General features: G+C 43.3%; 2 protein-coding genes across 3 annotated transcripts; one reads left to right on the top strand and one right to left on the bottom strand.

Moving 5' to 3' along the window:
- LOC104443543 (RING-H2 finger protein ATL51) lies at positions 1 to 2068 on the bottom strand. 2 transcript variants are annotated; one of them, XM_010057011.3, is made up of 2 exons: positions 1597 to 2068; positions 1 to 1496 (listed from the first exon to the last, which is right to left on the bottom strand). In XM_010057011.3, the coding sequence occupies exons 1-2, from the start codon at positions 1645 to 1647 to the stop codon at positions 294 to 296; spliced, it is 1254 nt and encodes a 417-aa protein (XP_010055313.2). In that variant the 5' UTR covers positions 1648 to 2068; the 3' UTR covers positions 1 to 293. The 2 variants fall into 2 exon arrangements, with proteins under 2 accessions (XP_010055313.2, XP_010055314.2); XM_010057012.3 differs by having other exon boundaries at positions 1 to 1511; positions 1597 to 2062.
- Positions 2069 to 3813: 1745 nt separating this feature from the next.
- LOC104443545 (protein TORNADO 2) lies at positions 3814 to 6051 on the top strand. Its single transcript, XM_010057013.3, has 2 exons — positions 3814 to 4877; positions 5431 to 6051. Exons 1-2 carry the CDS (start codon positions 4380 to 4382, stop codon positions 5740 to 5742), a joined length of 810 nt encoding a protein of 269 aa, XP_010055315.1. The 5' UTR covers positions 3814 to 4379; the 3' UTR covers positions 5743 to 6051.
- The last annotated feature ends 8470 nt before the right edge of the window (positions 6052 to 14521 follow it).

Below are 14521 nucleotides of genomic sequence, written 5' to 3' on the forward strand. Positions count from 1 at the left end.
TGAATTCTCCATATAAAGCATGCTCCTTTCTACTAAAAGAGTTCATATTTCTTGCAATGATCTACCTTACAATGGGCAGCTAGATTCCTTCACTATACTCAACCGTAGCTCAATGCTCATGACAGTGTAGTGCCATGACAGCCATGGCATTCATACTTTTGTGGGCATATATAACCATCTCGCTGATGGAGACAAGGAATTACGCCCCAAACTGATGACGCTGCAATCACTCTCCCCACAAAAAAAAAAAAAGAGCAAAATTCAGCTGCCGTTTGTCCCCACTTACATTTATTTTAGACAGGAATTGTAGCATTCCTCGGCCTTCCGTGCCGGGAGAGGAAGGAAATCCTCCCGCTCGATAGTGATCTCTTCAGGGTCGCCGGACTCACTGCACATGCACAGTGCAAGTACGAAGGGCTTCTCTTATTATCTGCCTTTGGTACTTCCCCTAGCGAATGCTTCACCGGTCCTGGTTCCGCATTTCCTGTGCACTCGTCCACTCCGATGACTAGCTGCTCTTCGCCGTTCGCCTGAAGCGATATGCCGGCGACTGAAACGCAGGTTCGACACGAGTGATCCATAGAAAACGATCTCCTGACATGCTGCGACTGCGAGCTTCCTTCCCTCACCTCAATTACGGTATGTGTGCGTTCAGGGTTTGCCAAATCGCTAGAAATCTGCGATGGGGTTCCAGGACTGTTACTTATGTGCACTGTCTTGTGGGCTGAGCCTGGATCTTGTGCGGCCGGTGAATTATCATCTTCACTTTCTTCCTGGTGGATCTCTGGGGAGGATTCAGTTCCTAACGAGCTCCCATCGGTCGCAAGAGCAGGAGTCAGAGCTGGCGAAGCACTAGGAGCACTGGAAATGACGTCAGAGCGGCACAGCGGGCAGTTTGAATGGGACTTCAGCCATGTGTCGATGCACGGCACATGGAAAACGTGAGTGCACTTGGGCAAGAGCCTGATGCTCTCATCCTCCTGGAACTCGCTGAGGCACACCGAGCAGGTCCCTTCTATTAGCCCACCATCGTGCTTCTTGTACCTGCACATCGTGATCGACTTGATCAGGGCCTCATCCAATCCCCCGGTCGCGATCTGCCAGGGCTCTTGGACCGACGGGGGGCGGTTTTCTTCAAGTTGCGCATCCAGGTCATAGATTTCACTTCTTCTCGAGTTGGTGCCGCGCCAGCACTTGGAGATTAGGGTATAGTAACTCACTAGGAGGAAAGCACTGGCCAAAATTCCAATGATTGCTATGACGAGTGGGGAAAAAGTTGGGCCTGAATTGTCATCATCTGGAAATCGAAAAGTTGGTGGAGGAGGCAAAGCAAAATTGCACCACTGTGTACAGTAAAAGCTGCAGAGACCTCGTGAGCAATCTTTAGTGGTCAAGTATGGAATCCAAGTTTTGGGGTATCCTGGAGACTCCATAATTGGATCATAAGTAGAGTGACCGGGAGGCTCTAGGAAATTCTCCTCCGCTTTTTGGACAAGCTAGAGAGAAAAACTCTGAAATGTTTCAGAAGATGCTATTAAATTGAGACAGTTCTCACTTGATGTTTATACCAACTAACCAGACAGAAGCAAAGAATACCTGGAATTGCAAGGGGATTGGAAGGCTTGTGGCTCGTGGCTCGTGGCTCATTCCACTGGCTCTGAGTCTGAGCAAGGAGTGATCTAACTGTCAAACTTGTGTGAATGGACAACTTCTCAGGCACAAAGATAGAGATATGAGGATTGAGGCAAAGCTGAAAAGCAGCAGCTGAGTTGGAACAGCATAGGAAAGAGGAAGGTGTGGGGCTGCCGATGGGGTAATATTCTCTTCCTCTCATTTCTTTTGCTTTTGGTGCTCTCTTCTTTTTCTTTTGGTTTCCATCTCTCCTTTTTTGCCCTATTCAATTGCTTCTTTTTTTCTTTCCGAGGGGATGCTGGTTTGTTGACTAAGGTGGGAATTCATTGAAAGTAATGAATGCTTTCATTGTTGCTGTCCAAGCCTGCTGTAATTGCAGCTGAGTGGGAGTATATGGCATGACCCCATAAGAGACATTGCAATGTTTTCCTCTTTTTTCTTTTCCCTGGATAAGCTTTGAGTACTTTGCAGATCAAAAGAAAAAAAAAAGCGGGAGGAGCTGAAAATTGTGAGAGAACAAGAGAAGTAGTATAATACCAACTTTTCAAAAAAAAATATGGTGCCAAAACTCACAAGTCAGAGGATCACGCTCGAGATCTTTATACACAGCATCTGATTCTCTCTAGAGTTGGCAACTTTTGTTAAAGATTTCAAAGATTCTCCATCAACGTTTCGAATTTCTTTGATCTAGACAATGTTCATCTTTCTACACATGCTACAAGGGCCATCTGACCATTGTGCCTACGCCAACAATGTCACTCATGTCATCAACTGATGTTATAAACGATAACCAATGATAACACGTCAATGCACCGGCCCATCTTAGTGTCTTTCTATCTTTAAGTATGAATTCCACAACCTCCATAGATGACATTGATTGGTGACATATTGATGGTACTTTTCCAGCACTACCTCATTTCATTCAATCCTCTGAAACCTTTTTTTATTTATTCATAAATTTCTTTAACAGCATCGAGTTCCATTAGCTTTTTCTCCCATTTTTCTATGAGTAAGAAACCCCTTTTCTTTTTCCAATATCAGAATATTTAAGTATCATCTAATAATTTAAGTTCTTAGAATAATTAGTAGTGATATCACAAATGTATTAGAGTTAGAAGGTCATGAGTTCAAATTTTCTAGGCCCTTATTTGTCTTATCAATCATACATTTCTATGCTTCAACCAAAGTCTAGTCTATGAGTGAAGAGAAATTTTAATTTAAATATTAAAGCACGCCTTGCCCACCTATGTATTAGTGTGCTCTACCATTGCCTTAGGACATGTGTAATTCACCTTTTTCACCAAATTACATGTGGAGGCAGTGTTTCTTAAAAAATCCATTGTCACGGGTAGAACCTGCACCTGGCAAAGTTTCTTTGCCATGACCAGCAACACATTGAATCGGGGGCTTCACGTCAGCCCTCAACATCGAGAATTTCCTCCCAACACGAGAGGAAGATGCAGACTAAGTCATCTGCTCAGAAACTTCTGCGCTTCAACCAATGTGCCTTGATCCAAGAGGGCCATAGAGAGCCAGCTCTCACGAGTTACATCCATGTTAGCTTCATGGCAATAGCTTTATTCCACTAATAAGTTTGTTTTGAGGCACCCAACCTACCCTCCTAAAGAATGCTTTTATTCTGGCAAGTGAGTATAAGAGCTTATACTTCAATCTTGAGACCAAATCAGCTGAGCGGAAGCTAGATATCCGCATTTTCTTTAAGACCCTACATTTTGTTAGAATTGTTATAGCTCTAGCACCGTGTACTATGCATATCTTCTATTGAAAAGGAATTCAAGCAAGAATGTGCATCAAAAGAAGGTATATTATGATTCAAGGTGAGCAATTCCTTGTCCTTTCTTTTTTTTCCCTTCTCTATCTTATGGAAATATCACACAAAACCCACCGATGGACAGTTGAGTTGGTTGGACTTCAATTACTTCATTGTAAGATCTCAGAGTCGAAACTCCACAATTGCTAACATATCTTAAATAAGGGGCTATAGTCCGGGGTGCACCACGCACTTTACGGGCCTTGGGCTGCCCGGCGTAAGCCCGACGAGCTTAGCGGATCCTGAGCATAAAAAAAAAAAAAAAAAAAAGTAATGTCACGCAAATCTTGATTATGGGATTTATATGACCTTTATGTAAATGTAGTCTCCATCAATCTGTTAATTAAAAACTTTTAGATTAGATTTTCTAACTATTAGAATCTGATTCTACACTGTTAATTTCGCGTTTCCGTGTTCCTCCATCATACCGTTTCCTTGTCAATTAAGGACTGAACCTGGATTTGATGCATAAAGCCATAGGTCCTCTTTCTTCATATAGTTAATTCTAACTTTTATTTATGTATTTCTCTTTAGTTTTCGTTTCAAATCTTTTCACGTCTCTCTATGCACGGTATTCCTTTTTCAAAAGGGAGTCCTAAAGTGATTTGACGTATGGAAGCAACCCGACAATCAACACGAAACACGTATATACAACACATCATCATTCGATCATGGTTTTTCTTTTCTTGGCTTTTGTCCTGCATCCAAGGCAGGGGAACCGAAACCCTCAGAGCAAGCGTGGCGGACAGCAAAAAAGCTCGATCTTGTGTCCACATTTCAACATCTCTCTCCATCACTGTACTGTACTATACCTTTTACCCTCATCATTCTCCATGACAAATCTCCCTTGGCTTCCTAAATCCTGAGCCCCTAGATACATTCTTGGCTTGCATAGTTTCCTCGGAACGAAATAATTATGGCGCTAAGCAACAACGTGATCGGGGCCATAAACTTCGTGGCCGTCCTCCTGTCGATCCCAGTCATCGGGGCGGGGATCTGGCTGTCCACGGAGGCCGACAACGCGTGCGTGAAGATCTTGCAATGGCCGGTCATCATCCTCGGGGTCCTGATCCTGGTGGTGGCGCTCGCCGGATTCATCGGAGGGATCTGGAGGATCCAGTGGCTCCTGATATTCTACCTCGTGGCAATGCTGGTCATGATAGTGCTGCTCGGTTGCCTGGTGGTGTTCGTGTACATGGTGACGGTGCGAGGCCACGGCCACCCGGAGCCGAGCCGGGCCTACTTGGAGTACGATTTGAACGACTACTCGGGGTGGATGAGGAGGCGGGTCAAGAGCTCGTTCAAGTGGGACAAGATTAGGAGCTGCCTGAGCTCCACCAGCATGTGTGCCGAGCTGAACCAGAGCTACAGGATGGCTCAGGATTTCTTCGACGCCAGGATCAGTCCGTTGCAGGTAATTTTTTATCCATGTATTAATCTTCGTCGTTCTTCCGAAACTGATGTTTCCCCTCGAGTTGGCGTGTGAGAAAACACCGTTATGGTCGTGACTTTGTTGTGACCTTGTTTCTAACGAAAGAAGAAGAATCCGCCTTGCGTATAAACCTTCCAAAACAGCTCTTTTTCAGCATTCTCACTCTAAAGTACACAGTGCATAGACCGTCTCCTTCCCGGTCTTCTGGATGCTCATACACGAGTTGAGATGGGGGAATCGCGATGGCCGTCGATTAAGGTTTTCTTCCCAGGGTTTTACGGGCCAGGTCGTTCTTGATTAATAAATTCCTAGAGCTTAACTAGCATCTTAGGCTGGGGTGTTTTCTTGAACAACGGTGAACAGCAAAAACGAGAGAGAAAAGTAAAGCGAAACTGGGGTTAAAGGTTCTCGAGCCATGTGCTATCATCTTCTTTTCCAAATATTCCTCGACTTTACCATCAAATGTCTTTTCTTTTTTTTGGGGGGTTCTTGCATCTTTTCAAATCTTTTATCCTTTTTCTTTCTCATTAAACAGTCGGGATGTTGTAAGCCGCCGACGGAGTGCGGGTACACCTTCATCAACCCGACGTACTGGATCAGCCCGATCAACAATGCCGCCGACATGGACTGCCTGAACTGGAGCAACGACCAGAACCAGCTCTGCTACAATTGCAACTCGTGCAAGGCCGGCCTGCTCGCGAACCTGAAGAAAGAATGGAGAAGGGCCGACGTTGTCTTGCTCATAACGCTCGTGGCATTGATCTCTGTCTACCTGATCGGGTGCTGTGCCTTCAGGAACGCCAAGACCGAGGACCTCTTCCGCAGGTACAAGCAAGGCTACACTTAGTACGTAAGAGAGAGTGATGCTGGTGGAGTTTTCTGAGTGGAGATAAGTGGGAAATGGGTTTAGGGTTTGGATTGAATTGGAGGGTTCTTAGTTTGTTGACTTTTTTTCTTGCTCATTCATCATCGCTTTCAATACGTGGGGTCCTACTTTCTTGTTCATATATGTTCTAAAATCGTGGCTTGGGATGGAAAATCATGGTACAATTTCGAGTGTCCAAGATATAATTCTATATCATAGAGTATGAAATATGCGAAAAGTTGTTATTTCTCAAGAAGAAATAACACAAGCATCGAGAAAGTGCGTTTGATATAATACATCAATGAGACACTACGTGTTCAAGTGATATAATGCCATGTAAGCAATCGCATTATGCTTCTCGTTTTGTTAGATATAAACCAAACAATCTTGAAGGTGATATGGAAAAATTATATTTCTTTTATAGATCTCACTTTTTGGTCAATTCACAATGGAATCATATTTTGTACCTTCATGAAATGGACATTATTAAATGGGGCCTGTGGATATTTATTATGTCCTCAGAAGTAAGTAATTTTATTGAAATGTGTGAATTATTTTATTTTTTATTTTCTAGGTGTCTTGCATTTAGTTAAGGGATAATGACATGATGATTGAACATTATATTTGTTTAATGTGGTCTATGAATTTTAATTCAATATGTAATGTTGCCGTTGAATTTTTAATTATTTCAACGTGATCACTCAACTTTTAATACATATTTAATTTAGTCTATGAAAAAATAACATTAAATATTTTTGAATAATTTAGAGACTAAATTAAACGTGTATCATAAGTTTAGGGATCACATTTTAAAGATAATGTTATACATTAAGCTCTTAATTTATGGATCAAATTGAAGAAATTTAAACTTTAGGACATATTAGACCAAAATTTACCGTCTAATTTACCTTTCAGTTAACTTGACTAGTTGACAAAAAACTCTTGGACACATTTGCGGATAGGGTCCAGAGCTTCGAAACTCGAGCTTTGAATGGTGAAGGTGATATGGAAAAATTATATTTCTTTTATAGATCTCACTTTTTGGTCAATTCACAATGGAATCATATTTTGTACCTTCATGAAATGGACATTATTAAATGGGGCCTGTGGATATTTATTATGTCCCCAGAAATAAGTAATTTTATTGAAATGTGTGATTCTTTTATTTTTTAGGTGTCTTGCATTTAGTTAAGGGATAATGACATGATCATTGAACATTATATTTGTTTAATACGGTCTATGAATTTTGACTCAATATATAATGTTGTCGTTGAATTTTTAATTATTTCATCGTCATCACTTAACTTTTGATACATATTTAATTTAGTCTATGAAAAAATAACATTAAATATTTTTATATGAATTAGAGACTAAATTAAACGTGTATCATAAGTTTAGGGATCACATTTTAGAGATAATATTATACATTAAGCTCTTAATTTGTGGATCAAATTGAAGAAAATTAAACTTTAGGACATATTAGACCAAAATTTACCGTCTAATTTACCTTTTAGTTAACTTGACTAGTTGAGAAACAACTCTTGGACACATTTGCGGATAGGGTCCAGAGCTTCGAAACTCGAGCTTTTTGAATGGTGAAGGTCAGGAGCTGCACGAGATTTGCGGAGCGCACCGAAAGCTGATCACTTTTTGACAATTTCGAGCGCATCTATTATCGTACCCGGCCACATAAATGCCACCTCGATAACGATGCATGGATTCAAACTTGAATAATTGGGGGGAAAAACCACGAAAGGACGGGAAAACCTTTTGCACTCGAATGGCGCCGAGGACGCAATACGACATCGTATATTCAGAAGACTGTGTTCTAGGAATGATAATCTGCTTTTTTCAAGCTAAGTGCTATAAAATAACATCGATTTAACACAACCACAAAATTTGTAAACCAAACTCGGAGAATGATACGATTTCCCTTGTTGTTCCAATTCTGTGAGGAGTAATTGAGGAAGAGGAAACTATGTGAGAATGTATATTATTTTCCTTTGGTCAGGTTTGCTTGGTTTAGTTTAATTTTTCCCTTTCTTCGCTTTTTAATTCATTTTCGATGATTGCAAAAGTGCTAAATGATATGCATGTATTTCTTAGTAAAAGTTTGATGGGTGCGGCATCGCTCTATATCTTGAAAATCCTCTTTTTCATACTTATGTTTTAAGAAAAGTATCACTTGCGCATGAGAGTTGCAACCAAATGGTTGCGATCAGCTTTAGCATTATTCGCGCCTTTTGTCAATGGTTGGAATTCCGTCCCTTGAGATAGTACTGCTTTAAATGATGGGACAGAAGAAATCGGTGAGCAATGGAGTAAGTTTGGTTTTGGCATGCGGCTTTATCCAAGTCAAAATCAATGTTCAAGTTTAGTTTATTCAAAGAGGTCAATCATCTGCAATGGAGTTGTAGCTTTCTAAGGCCTTCAGGCCCGCCCAGCAGATTGAAGGCGATAACCACAAATGATCGTGGGCCTCCATTGTAACTTCAAGAACCATGTTTATGTCCCAAGGTTCAGCCCAATGCTCACAATTAGGTTAAAGGATCACCGTTTTATTCGATGCTTATATTATGCGACGTGCCATGCCGACGTTCCACGGAATTTACGCATCCTTCAAAACTAGGATGCATGGCCGGATGAGAAACATCGCGTCGGCACATCACTCGATTGCTTGCGGACTGTCTCCTCCCCTCGATAGTCCATCCAACCTTCTACTTTTCCTGATTTTGAAAAGTAAATGAAATTTGGGATTCCCTAAAGTTTTCATGGCATGGCATGGCATGGCATTTTCTCCGTCCCAAATATGAAATGCTAGCTTCAAGACCAGCAGCGTCATAACTTGTCTCATTCTACGTAAAATTCGCTTACAACATCACTTATATTCCATTCAGCTAAATCATAAGGTGTTAGCTTCTTCATTCATGGCCCGAACGTGGGACACGAAGCAATTAAATCACCCCACAGCTAGGCCCTCTGTCAGAACCCGACCTCCGAAACACTAGACTAGTCGCATATGTTAGGTCCGCCGAACAATTCGAGTAGGCAGGCAGTCGCACGGAAACAACATATGGTACTATGCAGCAATAATCGAACCTGGGTCAATGCGACAAAACACGAAGAATTAGGTAGCGAAAGCAGCAAACACAGAAGTTCGGCCTTTCCTTTTCCTCTCATTTGGAGCTTTCCACGAACATCATGAGGCGAGTCAAGTCCACATTGATAGACAGGTCCCTCCAACTTGTGCGCTCGAGAGTTATCATCATCATTCACCGATCAGCCTCGAGCTATTATAATGGGGGGAGGAAAAGGAGGGTGGTGCGGATTGCGCTGAGACGACCAGTGAGATCGGCGGGGAAGCGTTCTTGCATCATCACCTTTTGGTATTATTATGTAAACGAAAGAAAGGGAAAGAGCAGTGGAAAAAGCCACTTTAGGGTTTCGGCATATTCGAGGGGTATGGGCAGTTTGCTCTTATCTGAGTTTCCTCAATTGAATTTTTTTTTACTTGATCGATCGATCGATGGATCGATTGATTGATTCCGCATGGGCCCCAACGCACGACCGAAACGTGAGATGCTGTTGATCCTGAACTTAGCAAGTTGGGTAACCTAACCCTCAGGACATTGCCTCCTAATCTCATGCTTAGTTGATGTTGATGGCTGATGGTGGAATTGTCGTGTGGGGTAGCAGTAGTTCGCTTGGCTTATTTTTCTCCCATTATAATCAGGGACTTTCTTTCTTTTTCCTGTGAGAAAATCCGACTTCGAGTCGGTGCTCGTGAATCGAATAATGCGCAAGTCAATTAGGTAATGTGACCATATCAAAATGTCATAATTTATCCGTACAACAAAAGCAGGAAATGCGGATTTTCAAGAAATCAACACGTTAGAGAAGTCACGCATGTCGATTAGTTCCGCTCCTTCAATTCAGTGGATCCAAATCAGTGAACGCTGAATGGGTAGGCATCGACGATCATAGTACGATTAATATGCAACAAACCAGCGCATTAGATCAAGAGGATTCAGAGGCGTTCGCTTGCAATCTGCCAAAGTTTTGCAGCACGAGAGTTCTTGTGCAACGTATTCTCCACTGAGTATTATTGTCAAAACATGAATGATCTAATGCCCACGATCAAAGCCTCGAGCTGGAACACTTCGTGTGGGCCGCCTGTATTATTGTAATAGTAGATTAGGTAAATGTTGGTGACCAGACACAACATCATTGGCCAATCAGCTCGAGCCGAGGAGGATGCTGATGAATACGTGAGAGAGAGAGAGAGAGAGAGAAAGAGTCGCGGTCATCGTCGTGTTCAGATGGACTCTGAGTTTCTTGCTCGATTATAAAACCCTAAAAAGACTTGGTAAACGATACATGTAGTGGTCAGGCCATCTATTCCATGTTGGAAACCCTCGTGTACATTACGATCGAGACAAATTGCTACTTCTAGCGAAACCCAGATGCCCTGTGGGGATTATTGATATGGGTTTGCTACATGCCAGGATGATGGGATGGCAAAAATACAATTAGTCTAATTCTTTTTCTACGTCGACAGAGACTTTTGAAGCATCGGTTGACAAACGGCTAATCTCTTGTCGTCATTAACCTTGTCAATACACTCCAAGGTAGAATTTAAAGCGTTATCACGCGACTTCACGAGCATCGATTAGCCAACTCTTAACCTAAGCTCAATTTATTGGCTCATAAACGAACGTAAAAAAGAACGAAATTTACATTAAATGACGCCTAAAAGATATTTACGTTGTCGAGTGGCGTTTGATGCAAAGAATAAGAAAAGCATTTCAATGCAAAATGATCTCTTCATTAGCCTCGCAAACATCATCGCCAGGCTTCCTTTCATCTTTGAAATTCAATAAATCTTCATATGACATCAATAACATCTTTTTTGCGACATAATTTTCGTGGCTTATCTATCTTCGATTCTCTTGAATCTATCTACTTCCCTTATCATCGACCTTTTTCTTTAGACGATACTTTTCTCTCTCTCCCTTTGCTAAGAGACAATTCAGTCGGATGTGCGACGGCACCAAATTCGGACCGATGAGAACACATCGCGAGAAAAACTCGTACGTTGCCAACTCTCTAGCTTCCGGACAAAAGCGGGGGGCGCATCAAATTCGTCGCGTTGTTTTTAGCGCGCCCAGTGGGGGCCCAGCCACCTGCAAATTCGCCGTCGTTTTTGGGCATCGCGATGTGACGCATCCAAATAATTCATCTTGTCTGCTCGTCCATTTTCCTACCTCCCGCTGTCGAGGATATCTTGGCTTTATACCATATAGTCCTCATTTAATGGTTCCTCACTTACCTTATCCTGGAAGTTAGGGGGGAGGAACGTGCCATCTCATCATGAAGAACAAGAAACATCTTCATTATTTCATTTAATATTGAAAAAAAAAAGTGGCAATCCATCCAGAGTCTGAAAACAACTTGTGCCTTATCGTTTGAATTCTCAGACAGGGTTATCAAGCATACTCGATTCGAAATATTGTATTATTCTAAAAAGATTGTAAATATGAATTACAAGAACAATTGAAGTAATGAAAATTGTCGATGATTGAGTATTTCAGAACCATTGTTGGTTTCAATCGTAGAGGTTAGAAAAAGCAAGTGATTGATAGGCACTCAACTCCTCATTCACGGCAAGTTCAACTTCTATTTTTGGTGGAAAAAAATTTGAAGCTACATTTTACTATTTATGCACCTTCTACCAACGAGATCCAAAAGCGTAAGCATTTGAGATCCTAATAGGAAAATAGCAAGGTCTTGAAATTCGAACTCATTTAGGGGTTAATGAGGAATCTCATTATAGTTGTCAAAAAGCCTCGTAATTCATCACGCCACTTCAATCGTGTAATCATCATATGAATTATGTTTCATTCTTGAAGTTAGGGATTGCGACTTTAGGTTATCACGACAGAGTGTCGAAACGTGGTATAGCATGAGGTACATCCTGTATTCGTCATCAGATTAAGTGCATACCAATCAGGAAAGAGCACGGCTTACTGATTTAATAGGCCCGAACTCATAAGCGAGGGCGGCCCCCACAGTTTTTCCTCGGGTGGACCACCGGCTTTACCGGTCCCAAAGCCTCAATCGCCAAAAGGGAGCTGCGGACTCTTCCTTGCTCTCGAAGGAACGCCCCCGACGTGGCACATTGATTTCGCCGCCCACCGGCACGTGGTGGTGCGGTGTACGGCTCCCGAGCCCCCCCCGATGCCCGGAATCTCCACCCACACGTGGCAGTCCCTTTTCCACTATTTTCCCCTGTCCCGGTAGAAGTAGATGCGGACAAAGGAGGGGGAGGCTAGTGCTACGCGTTCGTCCGGTCGCTTTCGTCAGACATCGGCCCCAAGATGCCCTCTACCGGAAATACCGGTAAAAACAGTGCTCCCCCTCCGCACGTGTGGGCGGTCGTTCGGTTTCCCGTCCGGGTTGCACGTGGCTACCCCGCCTGAAGAAGGGGTCATCAGGACTCACGGACGGAAGGGCTCTACCCCTCTTTAGTCTTTAATTGACGGAAATTTCTTTCAATTATTGACTTTTTCAACTCCGCCCGCATATAATTTTGATTAAATATATATATAATCTTAGACAATAGCGCACTAACCCAAAAGAAGGACACTAAAAAACAGATTCGGGAAAATTTCCTCGAGTTTCATATCGAGAAACATGACCTATGACCCTCCACCAGAGATGAATGCCGTAATTGATTAATTAAGATTTCCAATTGACCACGCTGTACCTCTGTATTTTCAACGGAAAAAACTTCCTCTCATCAATTTCCGTAGTCTTTCGTTTCATGTCTCCATTGTCAAAGCGAAAAGCAACCCTTTTCTTGCTTTTTACCTTTTTCTAAAGCTAGCCCTCTACATAAGGTAATGAGGAATTAACCCGCTCGTTCCCAAAGAAAAGTTACCATTTTTGATTTTACACTGTTAAATCATGGAACTTAAAATACGGACTTCCAATATTCAACTTTGCATGAGGAAAGGAGACTCGATTAAGCACGTTAAGATCGGAGCCAAGCCAGGACGAATGATTCAATCATTAATTTGTTTTTGCATTTAATTATTGCAGCCGGACCTATGATCTAGCCAATGTACTCCTATCCTAAGTAAAGGTGCTAACATGACATGAAAAGCTAAAAACCATCATTATGATTTTTTTGTATAATTTAAGTTTTTTTTTTTTTTTTTGCCAACGTATAATATAAGTTATCGAGGGTGCTTTCATTCATATGGTCAAAAGTTGGCACGTGAAAACAGCGGAAAAAGAATTAGGGGATTAGGTGGTACGAGAGGGCCAGGCATGGCGAATCTCGTGTTGCATGGTGATTTTCCCCACGTAAATAAAATTTTTACGCGACGGTCGAGTGGGAAAAGGGAGGAGGGGACAAACGCTGCTCGGTCAAAAAGGTGAAAATCGCGCTGTCCCATAAACTTTTTGACGGCGAGAAAAAGAAGAAGGTGGACAGACAAGAGAGAGGGAAAAGGATCGAGCAACGTGGACGGCGATGGGATCATCCCAACGTCCGACGTCCCCGTAAGGAAAGGCTTTCCCTTCACCGCTTTCTTCGCTTCGATCTCAAAGCACGGACGTGCCGTCTCGCGTTCTTCGATCAAGGCCTCCGGTCAGTGGACCGCCGTGCCGACAACCGGTCGAAAACCCCGCCCGAAAAACCCAGTTAACCCATCGAAGACGGAGGAGAAAACGAAAGACCCCCGTCCCACCCCAATCTCGACAATTCTTGAACCCGACCCGTTTGCTCCAAACGCGAGCATTTCAACAATTTGTCCTTTGCGTGGACCCAAGTGCCGAGAACCGGTCGAAAACCCCGCCCGAAAACCCTGTTAACCCATCGAAGACGGAGGACAAAACGAAAGACCCCCTTCCCCTCCCATCCCGACAATTCTTGAACCCGACCCGTTTGCTCCAAACACGACCATTTTTAACAATTTGTCCTTTTGCGTGGACTGAACTCCCATAGGATCGAACCGGGTCCGACTGGATTTTACCAACGAGAAACACGAATTTCCACCTTTTTTGGTCCTAATAAGCTCGTGGGGCTAATGTCGATGGCTTTGCAACCCCTTTTTCTTATCGCGTCGACAAGGGGGGTTGGGCCGACGACGTGCATCGGGATCGTAACACGATCGGGCAAAAAAGAGAGCTCGGATCGCGCGCCCGGAACGAGGGGATTCCCCCACTTCGAACTTTAACCCGTCCGAACGACAAGACCGGACCCCACGGCCGAGTTCAGCTCCACTCACTTCCGCCGGCGGGCCCCCACCACCACCTTCCCCACCATGGACGATGCCCCAAGGGGCGGCTGGTGTTTATCATCGCGTTCGCCCCCGAATCCGGACAAAATTAGATTTCGGCCCACCAACCGCTTCCCGACACGTCACGTCCCGGCCCCGCCCCCAACAGGGACCACCGGCTTTGACCGCATCCCGCAACACGCCGCCTCAAGCCGGCCGCCGTGGGCCCCCACCACCACCACCACCACCACCTCCGCGGACTATTAGCTCACAATATCGACACGATTTACGCATTCATTATCTAGTCAGTAGTCACGAACTTCACGAATCTTCTGCTGAAGACTTACCTCGATTTCCCACTTTTCTTTAATGGAAAACGGACGTTTTCCTCGATTTCGTATCGTCTCGCCATTAGAGCAATGGAAATGAGTCGAAAAAGGACAGAGAGCTTCTAAAAATGGAAACCCAAAACGCGA

Source organism: Eucalyptus grandis, chromosome 5, assembly GCF_016545825.1.
Source record: "Eucalyptus grandis isolate ANBG69807.140 chromosome 5, ASM1654582v1, whole genome shotgun sequence".
NCBI classification, from domain to species: Eukaryota; Viridiplantae; Streptophyta; class Magnoliopsida; order Myrtales; family Myrtaceae; genus Eucalyptus; species Eucalyptus grandis.

Coding starts and splice junctions, on each gene's coding strand:
- LOC104443543 (XM_010057011.3), bottom strand. CDS start 1,647: ATGAGCCACGAGCCACGAGCCACAAGCCTTCCAATCCCCTTGCAATTC. Junction 1,497..1,596: donor CAATCCCCTTGCAATTCCAG/GTATTCTTTGCT, acceptor TTTTCTCTCTAG/CTTGTCCAAAAAGCGGAGGA.
- LOC104443545 (XM_010057013.3), top strand. CDS start 4,380: ATGGCGCTAAGCAACAACGTGATCGGGGCCATAAACTTCGTGGCCGTC. Junction 4,878..5,430: donor CCAGGATCAGTCCGTTGCAG/GTAATTTTTTAT, acceptor CTCATTAAACAG/TCGGGATGTTGTAAGCCGCC.